The 16,204-nt window shown below is 38.6% G+C and overlaps 1 protein-coding gene across 10 annotated transcripts in view; it reads right to left on the bottom strand.

Moving 5' to 3' along the window:
* The window catches only part of ATP13A4 (ATPase 13A4), a 139,033-nt gene that overhangs the window by 8,152 nt on the left and 114,677 nt on the right, over positions 1–16,204 (bottom strand). For 3 of the 10 annotated variants that reach the window (XM_082393121.1, XM_082393123.1, XM_082393124.1), the window contains exons 21-27: positions 14,903–14,982; positions 13,435–13,477; positions 12,938–13,047; positions 10,956–11,052; positions 9,148–9,220; positions 1,794–1,965; positions 881–1,074 (exon numbers count right to left, since the gene is read on the bottom strand). In XM_082393121.1, the coding sequence (XP_082249247.1) occupies positions 881–1,074; positions 1,794–1,965; positions 9,148–9,220; positions 10,956–11,052; positions 12,938–13,047; positions 13,435–13,477; positions 14,903–14,982 (769 nt within the window). Of the gene's footprint in view, positions 1–880; positions 1,075–1,793; positions 1,966–9,147; positions 9,221–10,930; positions 11,053–12,937; positions 13,048–13,434; positions 13,478–14,902; positions 14,983–16,204 lie in introns of those variants that run through there. The other 7 variants (XM_082393126.1, XM_082393128.1, XM_082393127.1 and 4 more) reach the window with 7 other exon arrangements.

The following is a 16,204-nucleotide window of genomic DNA, read 5'->3' as shown; positions in this document are numbered from 1 at the left end:
CAAATCATCTGCCTTACATGTATGTGTATAGCTGGTTCACTTTGTTATAAAGCAGAAACTAACACACCATTGTAAAGCAATTATACTCCAATAAAGATGTTAAACAAAAATCATCTGCTTCAAATCCTTTTCTGGGAAAATGGAGGGCTGTAAATAAACAAATGTTTGAATTGCAATCATGCGGAGGTCAGCATTCGATTGCTTCCTCATCCCAAGAAGAAGAGCAAAATAATTTTCTCCGAACAAATTTTTCTGAGGATATTGATTCTTCAACTTGTGCTTCTAAATTTTCCCAATTAGAGGGGTAGTGATGCTATGCAAATACATGTCCCAAAAGCTAAACAGGTCACCTACTTCTCCTAACACTCACCCCCACCCTCAGCCCAGACTCTAAGGAGGTGAGAGGTACTTTGGCCAAGAATCTCAACAACTTTCTATAGTCAGGCTCCTCCAGGCTGGACCCGCTCCCAGAACTGCCAATCACACAGTGTCATCCCAACCATTGTATTCATGGCAGGAGACACTTCCAACTGAGTGCTGTGACCTTCTCCCCATCTCCTCTGAGATGAATTCTGACAAGTACTAACAAGCAGAGAATTAAACGTGTCTTCCCAATTTGGAGTGAACCCATGAAAAGATACCTAGAGACAAATTTCTAGGGAAGGGAAGAGGTGGATTAAGAAACTCTAGTATTTAATGCAGCTTTGAGGGAGGTAGCAAAGGACCAGGAAATAAGGCTGCATGTGTTTACAGAGACCTGGAGTGGAAGTCAGAAGACCCTAGATGAGTGCCAACTCTGCAATTGCTCCTTGAGTGACCCGAAGTATCTATTCTCCTCTCTGATGACCTCTCACCTCTGATATGGTACAGTTCTACTCACAGTTTGTGTAGGTGGGCTGCCTAAATGGTTTCCCTTTAGAGAAGACAAGAGCCACAATGATACAGTTGATTGTTCCCAAGAACCATATAGTAGTGTTCTCAAAACTTGTGAAGACACCATTACTTCCGATCTTATCTGGAGCAGTTGGAGAAATGGTTAACTTTGAGGTGGTTTCATTTTGCACTGTGCAGGTACTAAAAAGGAAACCAAAGAAGCTAATGAAGTGAGATGACAATCCCTTACGAAGCATATGTATCTACACAACTACATGTCCTCAATGCTTCTATAATTGCCTACACTTTGGGAAAGAATATATTGAAAAGTAAGGAAAAAGAAACCAGCATGTATAGATCTATATTTTGGGTAGATGGATAGATGATTGATAGATAGATGATAGATAGATATCAATAGATAGATAGATAGATAACAGATCCAACAAGTTATTTATTCAATAAGTTGGGCACCAATAATGTATTAAGACTATGTGAGAGAAAAAAGATATGAGTAAGTCATGACACTTCCCTCTATTTGCTTCAGATTTCTGAACATTTACAAGTAGTGTGACTATACAATTTATCATCCAACAGGCACAGATTTGAATGTAAAAGGAAAAAATATAATCATTTCTTTGGGATATCAGGCTTAAAATAGGGCTGCCTAGCCAAACTATAATGCATGGTTACCCTAGATAAAAAAGATGGTCAGAGTTTACTATCATTCAAGATGAGCAAAGATAAGTGCTAATGAATGATGCCACCAAGCTGTGCTACAAAGAAGAGATCACTGGAAAACTGCCAAGGGCCTTAAGGAAGCCAAAGCTTTAGTAGAATGAAGACCCATTTGCCTCCCAACATATGGGCCAGATGATGTTTGACAGAAATTAGAATGTGACAATCTAAGGCTGTGATCGTACCTGTGCATCCCCATGGAATACCAAGGTTGACTCTGAACCAGAATGAAGCCCACAATGTGCATGGCCAGGCTGAGAAGAATGTTGAGAATCACAGAAAGCAGCAGAGGCGGGGAGATCAGCCGTCCTGCAGGTCTGAAAGGCACCAGCTTGGGATAGGCACCATTCAAATTCACTATAAAATAAATTCAAGTTTTATATGTATATGAGAGCAGGAAAATTTTGTATTCTTCATCAGAAGAATGGTGTAACTTCTTGGGCCCATATATCTGAGGAAATTGACAAATTGAAATATTGATACATCACAAAGTAAGGGAATAAAACAATGAATGAATTCAAACTCAAGTCATATGAGGAATTCTTGAAAGAGCAGACATAGAACAACAACAAGATGCCCTTTTCCCCCCTATTAAATAAGCAAAGACTATTAAATTATAGATGAGGAAGTGATGAAGTGAGCACTCTCATACACTCCTTGTGGAAATGTATATTGACACAAAAATACCTTCTGCAGGGCAATTTGGCAATAAATATGAAGAGATTGAAAAATGTTCATAACCTTTGACATAGCTATTCCATTTCTGGAAATTTATCCTAAGCTAAAAAATCAGAGATGTAGGAAGATGTTCATCACAGCATCATTTACAATAAATTATGGTACATCTCTATAATGAAACGACATACAGTCACTAAGAAGTAATGTTTTCAAATATTTAATAACAAAATGAGGAGTGACATCAACCAAATGGCAGATTAGCAACTCCAACATCCCATCCCTCCACAGAAACATTGAAAAACAAAAGGAAACTGTCAGAAGCAACTTTGTCAGAACTCTGAAAAACAGACGAAAGTTTACAGCAACCAAGCAAATGCTGAATTAAGAAAAAGACAACTTAAAAATGGGAAGAAAGCTTTGTGGCATTTTTACTTGCCCTTGCCCCCCTCCCTCCTTAGCTCAATGGCAATCTTGAACATGGTTGTCTGCATTCCCAGCGGGGGATCCTGGTCCCTGGTTACAAAAGGGGAAAAGCAGACTTTATCCACAAATTATTGTGTCTGTCTGTTCTAACCTGTCTGGGAGCTACCTGGAGAACTGATGCAAGGTGATCATCTCTGTTTTGCCTAATACAAAACTTAGTCAGGGTGGAAAAGCAGCATGCACTCCTTAAAAACACTGTTAAGGCTAACAAGCTACCCATAGTCATGGGGAGCAAAAGATTACAGTTGAGACATAAAATAACAACCTGAAGCCTAGAAAGAAAAGTAAAGGAGCATTTATTTGGAAAATTATGGTATTCAAAAGTACCTGTGCATGTTGGGGAATATAGAAAGCCATATGCCTGCCAAAGATGTATGCTCAGAAAAGACCAGAAAAGACCCTAAGCTTTCAGCCCTGGATAATTGCTAGACTCAGCACAAGCTTAGTTAAGTGTTGAAGTGCCCCAGCACAGAACTAGTCTGCAAAGACTGGGAGAGGTATTTCTTTGTTCATGTTTTTAAACTCGTGGAATTCAACTCATGGATATCTCTGTCAAAACACTAGCTGAACAAAAGCTAAAGCAATAGAGATTTTAGTCACCACACATGACAACTGATCTAATCTTTGCAAAAATAGTTTAGAAAAGTCACTAAATAAATGGACTACTACAGTCTTCAAAAAGCAGCAAAACAAAAAACATCAAGCCCTGGGGAAGGGAAAGAATCTGATTTCCAGAGTTACAACATTATAATATTTAATGGAATAAAATAAATTGACAGAAATTATTTCTGAGGAAGCCCAGACGTTGGACTAACTGGGCAAAGACTTTAATACAACTGTTTTTAACATGCTCAAAGAACTGAAGGAAATCAGAGAAATAATGTGAACAAAAGGAGAGTATTAAAGAGAAGGAAATTTTAAAATGAAGCCCAAAGACATTCTTTTTAAAGAATCCTCTTTTATAATTTCTATCTCTTTATTGACATACGCATTTTGCCCAGTAAAGGTAATTATTTGGGCAAATATAAAATCCTATATTATTGTATTTGTGTTTTTTAACTCAGCTTTTTATTCCTACATGATTTAAAAGACAAATGCATAAAAAAACAATTATATACATATGTTATTGGGCACACAATGGATAAAGATGTAATTTGACTACAACAGCATAAAAGGAGGAGACAGACCTGTAAAGTAGCAGAGTTTTTATATGCTACTAAAGTTAAGGTACCTATTCAAACTAGATTGTTACACATTTAGCATATTACATGTAATCCTCATAATTATATATTATGTAATAAAAAACCTACAGTTAACATCACACTCAAGGGTGAAAGATTGAAAGCTTTCCCCCCTAAAATCAGGAACAAAACAAGGATGCCTACTTTCACCACTGTTATTCAGCATTGCATTAGAAGTTCTATCTAGAGCAATTATAGAAGAAAAAGAAATAAAAGTCATTCAAGTTGGAGGAAAGAAGTAAAACTATCTCTATTCACAAGTGACATGATACTGAATATTGGAAATCCCAAAGAATCCTCAAGAAAACTGCTAGAGTTGATAAATGAATTCAGCTATGTTGCAGGATACAAGATCAACACATAAAAATCAGTTGAGTTTCAACACATCAACATTAAAATGTGGTATATATATAATGGAATATTATTCAGCCATAAAAACGAATGAAGTTCTGAAACATGCTACAACATAGATGAATCATGAAAGAATTATGCGAATAAGATATGCCAGAAACAAAGGGACAAACATTGTATGGTTCAACTTATTTGAAACATCTTGAACTGGCAAATTCATAGAGACAAAAAATAGTTGAGCGGTTATCAGAGGCTAGGTTGAGGGGCAATGGGAGTTATTGCTTAATGGGTAAAGAGTTTCTGTTTGGGGTGATGAAAAAAAATAGAAATAGATAGTGGTGATGGTTGCACAATGTTGTGAATGTAATTAATGCTCCTGAATTGTACACTTAAAAATGGTGAAAATGGCAAATATTATGTTATGTATAATTTACGACAATAAAAAAGAATGAAAATATTTACACATAAATAAGTGGTCATGGGCTTCCCTGGTGGCGCAGTGGTTGAGAGTCTGCCTGCCAGTGTGGGGGACGCGGGTTCGAGCCCTGGTCTGGGAGGATCCCACATGCCGCGGAGCAACTAAGCCCGTGGGCCGCAATTGCTGAGCCTGCGCGTCTGGAGCCTGTGCTCCGCAACGGGAGAGGCCGCGATAATGAGAGGCCCGCACACCGCGATGAGGAGTGGCTCCCGCTTGCCACCACTAGAGAAAGCCCTCGCACAGAAATGAAGACCCAACACAGCCATAAATAAATAAATAAATAAATAATTTTTTTAAAAAGTGGTCATAAAGTTAAACTAAGAAAACCAGGATACACAACTATTATATAGAAAACATAATTCAAATTTCTTTATCTATACGTGTGTGTGTGCGTGTGTGTGTGTATATATATATAATTGGAAGGGAATACATCAAAATGTTTTAACTGGTTAGCTCTGGATAGCAGGATATAGGAGGATATAGGTGGTTTTTTTCTTAGTTATCTCTTGCAGTGTTTTCCATCTTCTTTTCACAATGAATTATATCAAAAAATAGAGAAAAATCTGGAGATGCTTGTTATGGGAAAGAGAATAATCACAGAAGAAATGAGAGCTGTTTTCAAATATCTGAAGGACTATTCTGGAGAGAAAAATCAGACTATTCTCTGCCACCCCAAATGGCAGAACTGAAGACTGAGATGGGTGAAAAGTTACACAGAGGTAGATCTGGCTTGATGTAAAGGATTACTCTGTTAACAGTAAGGACTGTCCAAGGGTGTTCTTACAGTAGATTTAACAAATATTTAATGAGCTCCTTTGATATGTCCGACACTGTTAGAAGTATTGGGAATACAGCAGCGATCAGGATAGACAAGGTGCTGTTCTCACGAAGTGCACATGCTGAGTGAGGGGAGGCAGGCAAAAACAAATAAAAACATAGGTAAATATCATAATTTCAGATTGTGAAAAGTAGTGTGAAAAAAATAATGCAGAACGTGTGGTGATAGAGAATAACTGGCTTGGTCACTATTTAAAGTGACCTATCTGAAGTGGTGACATTTTTCTGACTAATAAGAAAAAGCCAAAACCATAGGCAGATCTACAGGGAGAGTATTTTAGGCAAAGAAAATAGCAAAAACAAAGGTGCTGAGGTGCCCACAAGCTTGGCAATGCTCACAAGACAGAAAGACCAGGGTGTCTGGAACAAGTAAGTGGGTAGCAATATGGTTAGAGGTGAAGCTGGAGAAGTAGGCCGGAGCTGGATCATGTAAGACTTTGGATTTAGTGGAAATGGGAAGGATGACAATAAAGTTTACATTTAAAAGACAACACTCTTACTACCGTGTGAAAGGTAAATTGGGGTGAGGAGAAGTCAGCAAGAGCAGAGGCAAGATCAGTTGTGAAGGTACCGCAGTAATCCACAGGGGAGGTGACATGGCTTTGTGACAGTGGCTACAATAGGGATGGAGAGAAGCTATGTAGGATGTGTTTCGGAGGTAGAGCCAATAGGAATTGTATATATATAGATATATGTAAAGGTGAAGAAAAGAGGGAAATTAAGGATGACTCCGGGTCTTCGATGTGAACAACTTGGTAAATTGTGGTACTATTTCAATAGAATACAAGCTCCATGAGGAAAGGAATTTCTATGGTTTTTTCCACTGATGTATGTCAAGTGCCTATTACAGTAAGTAGTACAAACCAGACACTCAGTAAATATTTAATAATTTTGTTGAATATCAGATCTGATAGAATAAAGCATTCTGTTTGGGCACACTAAGTCTCCGTCCTGTTAAATATCCAAGATTAGATGCTTAGCAGTTGCATTTCCAGAATTCAGGATAGACATCAAGCCTAGAGACATAAATTTGGGATTCATCAGCATACGGATGACATTAAAGCCATAGAATTGGTTGAAATCACTTAGGGAGATTGTGTAGATTGAAAAGACAAGAGAACCTAAGAACAAGCAAGCCTTGGAACATTCTAAAAGTTAGAGCACAGGTCAAGGAGCAGAGACCAGCAAAAGACATGAGGAAGCTGTATTCATTAAGGCAATAGATAATTCAGGAGTGTGTGGCATCACAAAAGCCAAGAGAAGAAACCTTTTGAAGGATAAGAGTGCTGTTGAGAGATCCAAGTACAATGAGGAAAGAGAAGTGATCAGTACTGTTGACCGCAAGGAAGTCATTGGTGGACTTGACAAGAGCAGTGTTGGGGAAGAGACAGCCGAAGTGTGGATAGTACTTATTCTCCTTGAGTATGTCCTCTGAAAGCAAAGCTTTTGAGCAAGTTTTTTAAACGATAAGTTGGCTTGATAGCTGTTAAGATTATGATGACGAGGTATAAGATGAAATAGTGGAAACAGTGTGAAAGCAAGACCAGGAGGCATGTGGAAGAGGCAGTCTAAGATTGGTACTTTTTTTTTTTGTATAGAAGTATAGTTAATTTACAATGTTGTGTTAGTACAACAAAGTGATTCAGTTATATATATATATATATATATATATATATATATATATATATATATATATGTATATATATATTCTTTTTCAGATTCTTTTCCGTTACAGATTATTACAAGATATTGAGTATAGTTCCCTGTTTTATGCAGTAGGTCCTTGTTGTTTTCCTACTTTATATACAGTAGTGTGTATACGCTGGTATTTTTGAATGTATCAGTAATGTGGACCCTCCCAGCCAGTGGTGTCTGGAGCTGGCTCATACGAGCTCACAAGAGCCAACTGCCACTAAGTTTGTAAGCCAATTATTAAATATGGCCATTATTAGAAGAACACTATATAAAGTTGCAATTAAATAAATATTATCTTAAAAACAAAGATAATGAATACTCAGAACTGATAACGTCCTAATGATTTTACTACAGTTTAGCATTATCTCTGTTCTTAAAGTTAATAATGGAGATTGAACTTAAACGTGTGTCACGTCTGTAGCCATTACATCATGAACAATTGTTTTTTAACTGAGGAAATATTCTTCCAGATTTCAAGAACTATTATCCAAATAAGTTGCTCACATGACTGATGAATGATTAAAGTTTCAACATAAGCCTGTGTTGTTTTGCTCACTCAGGTAAAGAAAAACGTCAATGAACATTCATTCACATCAGAACTATTTCAGTCATCAATCACAACAATATATTGACTATGGATACAAGACTTTGATGAAATTCAGTTAAAGCATTCTGTGAGAATCCATTGGCTAAATGGAATTTGCAAGAAAGAGTAATGTATACTTTATTGTTATTTGATAATTGCTCCCTACACATTTTTCTTTTTAGTAAAGCTTATAATAAGCTTCTATGCATATGCATATACACGCATATCTACAATTTTTTGGAGAGATGGCTGTTACATATGTGCCAAGAAACCGCTGCCTTCCACCAAACAACTGCACAGGCCCAGAATCCAAATTCATGCCCATGAACATTAGAATCTGGCTGACTGAAACGAAATGACAATAGAATTAGAGATGGCAAGTGGACAAAGTGGGTCTACTCAACTGTTTGGGAAGTTTGAGAATAAAGGGCACAGCAGCTAATGGTAGATTTGGGGTCATGGAAGAGGTTTTAAAGAAAGAAGATACAAAAATATATTTATCTGCTGATTGGAATGATCCAGTGGACCAGAGAAAAGTTGGTGATACAGAAAAAGATCATTCCAGTAACAAAATCCTTGAGGAGGTAGGAGCAAGTAGGATTTAAAGTACAAGTGGAGCTGGTGGCATTCATATATAAGAGAGAAAAGCAGAGAATATGGTAAAGATGATGGATAGAATATGGAAAAATCCCATAGCGGGGAAACTGGGGAGACAATTCATATATTAGTCAGGAGGTGGTGGGTGAGAGTGGCATAACGGCAAGATTACATTTAATCTCTGTTCTAAATCCTGAGAGGATTGGAAATGGGAAACATAAAAGCCATTTAGCTTCTATAAATTGGGCACATTTGGACCATAACTATACCTAAAAGCACACTGAAGTCAGTGTTCCTGATTTTCAAGGTGCTTTTTTTCATTTTAAAGGTTTAGTGACCATTTATAGAAGCTCTATATTTTGTGGAAAACAGCAAAACAACGAGCCAGCTTTTCCTTTGCTAACACTTTCAACACTTAAAAATGAAGATTCTATTTCCTCTTTCTCTCTCTGCATACCATACCCCTTTGGGAATACGTCACTCATCACTGCGGCTATAGCTGCTACCCCTCAATGGTGGACTAATCCTGCAGGGGCAGAGGGAAGCAAGTGGAGGGGAGTATCTCTGAGAAGAAAATTTAAAAGACGTCTTACTTGTTACACCAATAAGAGTTGTAATGGCCAGATCCTGGAACAGAAACTGGTAATTTGAAAGGCTGTTTGTCTCCTGAAAATAAAAAGGAAAGTGGCTCAAAAAAGTTATAACCTTCTGGATGAAATGTGACAACAATTGCACTCATTTTCTCACTGCAACATAGGATTTTCAAGTAAATTACCAAGGAGATGGTATGGTCAGGGGCCTGGTCATATCAGCAAGGGTACCAAAGACAAGCCTGCAAACTCCTTTCTAGCCAGGAGGGCCACTGCAGTGTGTTTTCTGGGCTGCTCCTTTGAGCATCAGTGTCACCCCTGTTGAGGGGAACATCTCACTCTGATTCATCTCTGCTCTCTTTTCTACTTGTTAGCAGAAAGGGTGGGGTTTGGTCTGGCACAACAAAATGATACATTCCCAATGGTCAGTGACAAATGTGTGGTGATCTTACCTAAATTTCACCAATGGAAAATGAGAATAACTAAACCCACTATTTGCGTTCTTGGGTGCTGTTAGAAAGTCCTAATAAAGCATCTTGATATTCTTGAAAAAAAAATGTTCATGTCTTACTGATTTCAAGAAACTTGCTTCCTTCCCCCCTCCACCCCCTTCGTGGAAAGGAGATAATGATGACCCGTGTTTAACTCTACTTTTGAGCATAATGAGTTATTGGGATTCCAAAATAGGGCCAAGTTTCTATAAACAGCCTCTCCTTTTCCAGCCCATTCATCAGTGAGAGGAAAAGGACTTACATAATCTGAAAATAATGGAAGTAAAAACCTTCATACCAGGAGCAAGGGGGCAAGACATAGAGATGAATCTAGATAACTTCAGCACAAGTGGAATTCACTTTCTCAGTGTTACTTAACAGAATAAGCCCACGTGTTGAGCTCACAAATACTAGATATGTCTTTTCTCCTTTTATATTTTGTTAAATAGTAAAAACCATCACAAGACCTATGTGCTATGGGGGCCATGATATGTCAATTTTCAAGTCCCTGTATTCAGGGAATCAGTGATATGCTGCTTTGTACTAGCTCATGAAAGTCAACTGTTAAATTTTCAGGAATTCCGTGAGCTGGTTTTTAAACACAGCCAATATAAAAACTTAAATTATATAAATTTACCATTAAATAAATTGTACTAAAAACACAGGTAATAAATAAACAAAACTCAGCACTCTCTAATCATTTTCCTACATTAAAATATTATCAATGGTCTTAAGGTTATTTACATCTCTTGTATCTATATGGTGCAAGTACTATAGAATGGTATGCTACTGTATAATACATCTCTTCCCAACTCCATGTTCAGTGACGTCAGGTAGATAGCTTGAAATCAGCCATGGTGGGAGTAGTTATGCCATTGAAATTGGTAAACATTAATGATTGGGGTTTGTGTTTCCAGGGAGAGCCAGTTAGGAAACATTTACCAGAACCCCAATTAGACAAGCATCTCTTCAACCAATGTTATGCTAGGGTGGAACCACACTGGAACTGGGAAGATAGAGACCTGGTCCAGGCAAGCCAAAACAACAGTGAGAGAGAAAGTTTACCTTCAGTTCCGAACCTCAGCTACAACGAGATAAGAAACTTCTGTCAGAGAGTCAGAGAACTGACACCAACGACTTTTCCTTTGTATCCTTGTCTATTTCTGATTTACTTTCAAAAACGTTAAAGATAGTTTTAGAGAGGCTGTCGGTACTCGAAATATCCCATGTGCACTCTTTCTTTAAGAGGCATTGCAAATTGCCAGTGACTGCTACTTGTTTTAGCTCTCACTAACCAAGAGGCTAGGTCTCAAGTCATACCCAGTAGAGCAGCAGAACACCAACATACTGAATCATGCTGTACAGAGCCATGTACTTAAACATGCAAAATGAGGTAACGAGAGCCGCACGTCCTTCCCTGTGTGAGAAAAGAAATGAAAGAGTAATGAAATGAAAGTCACAAAAAGAAATGAGGTCAGTTATTCTGTGCTGTTCAGCTGAGCTCAGAAGAAAAAACCAAAGCCTGATAATTCGATTGTTTGTCTGACAGACTCAACAGTCTTGAGCCAGTGGGAGCCGGCAGTCAGTGTGCTAGATTTTCAAGGAAGACTAATTCCAGGCCAAGGTCCACAGGCCTTTGATTGAGCTTTGGAGCCCGAATATAGAGTTACTCTTGTCCTGTCTGCAGGCATTATTTCAGCTCTGAGTCAGGAGACCTGGGAACTGGTCCCAGATCTCATATCTACTCACTAATGTGATTTGAAAGGTCATTTTCCCTCTCTTGGTCACAGTTTCTTCATCTGTGAACTGAGGAATTTAAATAAGATTGCAGGTTTGGGGGCTATTTTCATGCTCCAGGTGCTTCAGGAGTTTGCAAACATCTCATTCAAATTTCATCTGGCAGTCCCAACTTTTTCTAAAACTGAACTAAGACAATAGGCACACTCAAATTAGGCATACATCAAATTTAAAGAGACTGGACTCAATGAGCATGTTCATTTGTATTACTGTTGATTGACTTTGAGTGAATAGTATATATTTAGAGTGTAAAGTAGAGTACTTATGAAATGCCACTTTTATTTCATTGATTTGGGGAAAAATAGAGTTTAAATTTACTTCTGGTCAGAATGGTTTCCTGGGATTCCAAAACCTGACCCTCAAACCAGGCTTTCTCCTGTATCAGGGCTTTGCTGCTGCTGTTTATTCCGCCTAGAAGGTGGTTTCTCCTCCTCCCTCACCTCCTTAGAAAGGCTTCCCCACACCACCACATCTGAAGCAGCCGATTCCGCTGCCCAAGCCATCCTCCAACTTTTCACACTACCCCTGATTTTTCTGTGTGTGTGTTTATTGCCCAACTTCTTCACGGGAAGAAAGCTTCGTGAGATCAAGGGACGTTCGATTTATTTGCTTCTGGGTCCCCAGTGCCTCCAACTGTTCCTGGCACTAAGTCCCTACTTTATAAATATTTGTCAAATGCATGAATACATTTTTTAAATGGGGAGGAGCTAGTCAAATCACTATTTTAATGTGGTGGAAAGAGTATGATATTTGTAGATAAAACACATTGAAACAAAATTAATTCTAATACAATCTTCAATCCCATATGGCTGTGAGCTTCGATACATCAAGTTCTCTGAGCCTCAATTTCTTTGTTTGTAAAAGAAATAGTGACCATCCCTACAATTCCAGGCTGTTTTGATGTATAAGATACTAGGCATTAAAGCACTTTATAAACTGTAAACACATACTAGTTATAATAACCAAAAGCAACCACGATGCTAACCATCTCCATCATTCAAACAAAATGCAGCAGAAGTACATATTCTGGGGTTGGGGGAGGGGAACAAAGCACCAAGGGAAATTGTAGTAGAAGCAGCAAAGATAAATAAATATTCTGAAAACTGGGAATAGGAAGGATATTCCAAGGAAGCATAAAGAGGCAAGAGGAAAGGAAAGCGAGTAGGGAAGAGAAAGTTTCTGTCAATTCTCCATTAAGAAAGTATCTAAGGAGATACATTTAAAATAATAATAAGAAGAGTATGATTGACATTTTCAAAGCAGCAACAAGTTCCAGATTCTAATCTTCTAAAAATAATCTATTCAGTGATTTTCATTAGAAATGCCACTGTTTTCCCAGGAGGTAAGTCCACTCTGGAGTAGAATGTTTGACTGCTTTCTCCCACAAAGCACCCTCCCCGCCCAGGGACACACATTTCCACTGGTCTTTGCCTGGTAAAACAAAGGGGTCTGCACCTAAAAGTCAAGAGACATTAAAACAATGCTGGGGAAAAGTACCTACTTACTTGATAAGGTGAGGTACACATTCAATGTTTGGAGTTTTGGAAGTGAAAGGTGAGGCCACAGATGCTTCCTGCTCTGATAAAGAGATGCCCACGTGAGCCATTTTCAAAGCCTGAAAGCAAAGAGTCAGCTTACTGTATAGATGCACACTCACACACGTCTCTCCTGAGGCCACACAAGAAAGGCTAGTTAAGCTGCCCACGAAGTGGCTTGTGGGCCCAAGCACTGGCCAGGAGATGATCAAATTTTGCTCTGCCTGCCACATAAGAAAGAGATGGCACTGGGACACCTAGCCAAAGAAATGGGGAATCCAGAACCAAATTCTACTCCATTTAGTCTGTACTGACCACTGAGTCATTGCGTGGCTTTGGTTAAAACCTTTCCAAACCGTCCACATCAGTTTCTCCTTCAAGAGGAATGGAGGTGGTATATATCCCAGGGGATACAATCTCTTACAGGGCTTGAAGCAAGTACAATTGACACACTGACAGCTACTTACCCCACAGTCATTGGCTCCATCTCCACACATACCTACAAAGTAACTAAAAGGGAACCATGTCAATTGTAGAGGAGATCAAAGCAATCTTACCTGCTAATTGCTCTAATGAAAAAGATAAAATGAGCTTCATTACTTAAGGCTCAAACTTATTATTTACATTAAGGGAGTTTCCCTAATAGTCTGGTTTGACTAAAATAAAGTATGACTCAGCAGTTCCTACAATGGATTAAGAAATCCCATACAGCCTTCCTGACTCCAAGCGATTCAAGGAGACCCTGCACTTCTCTGCCTAGGAGGCAGCTCTGTCAGCTGTAAAACAGGATGTTCACGATTATATGACAGCATGGCATGGTGGGGAGGGCACAGGATTTGAAGCCAGAAGATCTGGATCTTTGACCTGATCCCTTTCCCGTTTTGACTTATCATTTTTCTCCCCTACAAGCATTATGCGTATTCAGTGAGGTGATGTATTATAAAATGATAAATAAGAATTTGTTGTTGGTGACATTAATAGTAACTGGAGAGGAAATCCACCGTGTCAGCTGTCACTCAACTCAAAAATGTGGTGCCAGGACCGGAAGTTGAAGAAAGAAAATATATCCCCATTTCAGGATTGCTTTTTGAAGCCGGATGAATACTGCTCTCTTGAATTGTTGACGAAGACAGACTGCTTTTTAAGGTAGAAGCACGCTGACAGTGTTTGCAGAATTTGCTGTGCTTCTCTTCCACACTGCTACCTAGGCAACGAGTTTACTGTGGAGGTTTTTAGCCATATTGAGAAGATAGGGCTTTTTGCATATAGAACTTTTGCCTAGTGACTGCATCAAGTGAGTAGGAGGGTGGACCAGGGGCGAGTAGGAGTTGGAGTTGTGTGAGTGTGGTCCAGCACCAGAGGTAGAGAAAGCCTCCGAGACTCCATGGGGTTCCATTAACAGGAAATAAAGGATCCCAAATGATGGGATTCTGACAATGCAGACCCTTTGTGTTAAGAATATTTTTCTGATTTAGGACGGAGAGGATGCTTTAGCATAAGAATGTTTTAATATTTTTAGGGTTATGTGAATCTCCTGTCATAGGGACCTCCCTATATCATAACCGTGAAAATAACTTGTAAAAATGAAGTCTAAATTTTCATTGTACCTTTAGGAGCCAAGTTCAGATGACCTTTCCAGAGTTATTTCTTGTGCCCCTTATGTTCTAGTTCAGTGGGGTTCTCAATTCTGGATGCAAAATTGACTTATGAAAGGAACTTTTAAAAAATACTGATGTCCAAGTGCCCACATGAGCAATTGAATCAGAATCTCTGAATGGTGGTGTCCTGGTATTGCTAATTTTTCAAAGCTCCCAAGTTGACTGTCATGTGTAGCCACGTTAAGAACCACTGCCTTAACCAAACTGAGTGACTTCCTTACTCTCCCCCTGTCATGCCTCCATGCACTTCACACCATCTGAATTGGTAATGACCTACTCTAGTTTCTGAAATTCTTCAACCAGACTGGATTTCTGCCCTGGAGACATTCTTGCAAAGATGGTCCCATTGATCAATATCTGTAAAGAATGCAAAAGGGAAAAATTTTTTTTATTATGTCAGCTGGTCATATATGAAGTAATTGATAACATTCGGAACACTGACTGGGTAATGATATCCATGAGTGAGAAAAATATTTGTTTCCAAGAAGCCCTTCTTTGGATTTTAAGATAGATATTGAGACTTTGGTCATCAGATAAGTGATCAGGAAGACCAAAATCAATAAAAATGACTACTTAATAGACATAATTGATGTAAATGATTACCTACAGGAATTTAGCTCAGGGGCCATGAAGAATGTGGTCCTGAAAAACCCTGAGCTTGATGGAACCTTAAACCAGTAAAGTATGAGAAATTGCAAGATAACAAGAGGTCAGGATCCCAGGAGAAGGAAAGGAGGCAATTGCTTCTCAGAAAATTGTTCAGATCTAGCAGAAAAATAGCCTAGTGATGAGAGGGTGACTATCTGTGGTCTTTGACTTAACCATACCATCTGGGCTTGACCAATCGTGAAACTCAGCTGATATCTCCAGCCTAATTTGGGCTCTGAAACATTAATGGATTATCACATTAATGGATTGTTGTATAAAAACCTGTACCAGCTCCGTCCACCTGAACCCCATCCAACAGAGTCTAAATTCTTCTGTGTTACAGCTGTGTGCTCTCTGCTCTTCTTGGCTGTAAACTCAGCTTATGGTTCACTCAGCTTTAAAGCCTTCATTCTTTTTTTCTTAAACAGTACTTAAGATAATGAGCAATTGAATACAAATAAATTATCTTTGCTTTACACTGGACACAATCTTTCTCTAGTTTGCTCATATGTTTTTTTTATGTATATAACTTACCTGCCCTCATTGTGGGTTTGTTCTTCATCAGAAAAGTTTTAAGTTTGACCCTCTTTTGTATAGACGTCCTCTATCAAACACCTAATGGAATTCCTCTATTCTTGGCCTGCCTTCCTGTATAATTGCTGGATTTACACTATACTGTGAGACCCCCTAACCATGGCAATATAGTGACAGCTCCCCCAAAGCAATCTTATCACTTGAGAAGTCACTAACATTTTAATCCTATAGATGATGGATAATTAGTTAGTCAAATTTACTTATTTTAAATCTAGTAGGAAATGAAACAGCAGTGACCTCTGCAAAACTATCTGCTTCCCTTATGATACATTCAATAGGTATATCTAACCTAGTTAGAGGTTTGAAATTACTTACGATCATGCTCTGTGACATTGTT

This window comes from Balaenoptera borealis, assembly GCF_965194805.1.
Source record: "Balaenoptera borealis genome assembly, chromosome: 5".
Taxonomy (NCBI): Eukaryota; Metazoa; Chordata; class Mammalia; order Artiodactyla; family Balaenopteridae; genus Balaenoptera; species Balaenoptera borealis.
Note: the sequence above shows the minus strand (reverse complement) of the source record. Positions and strands in the feature narration are given on the sequence as shown.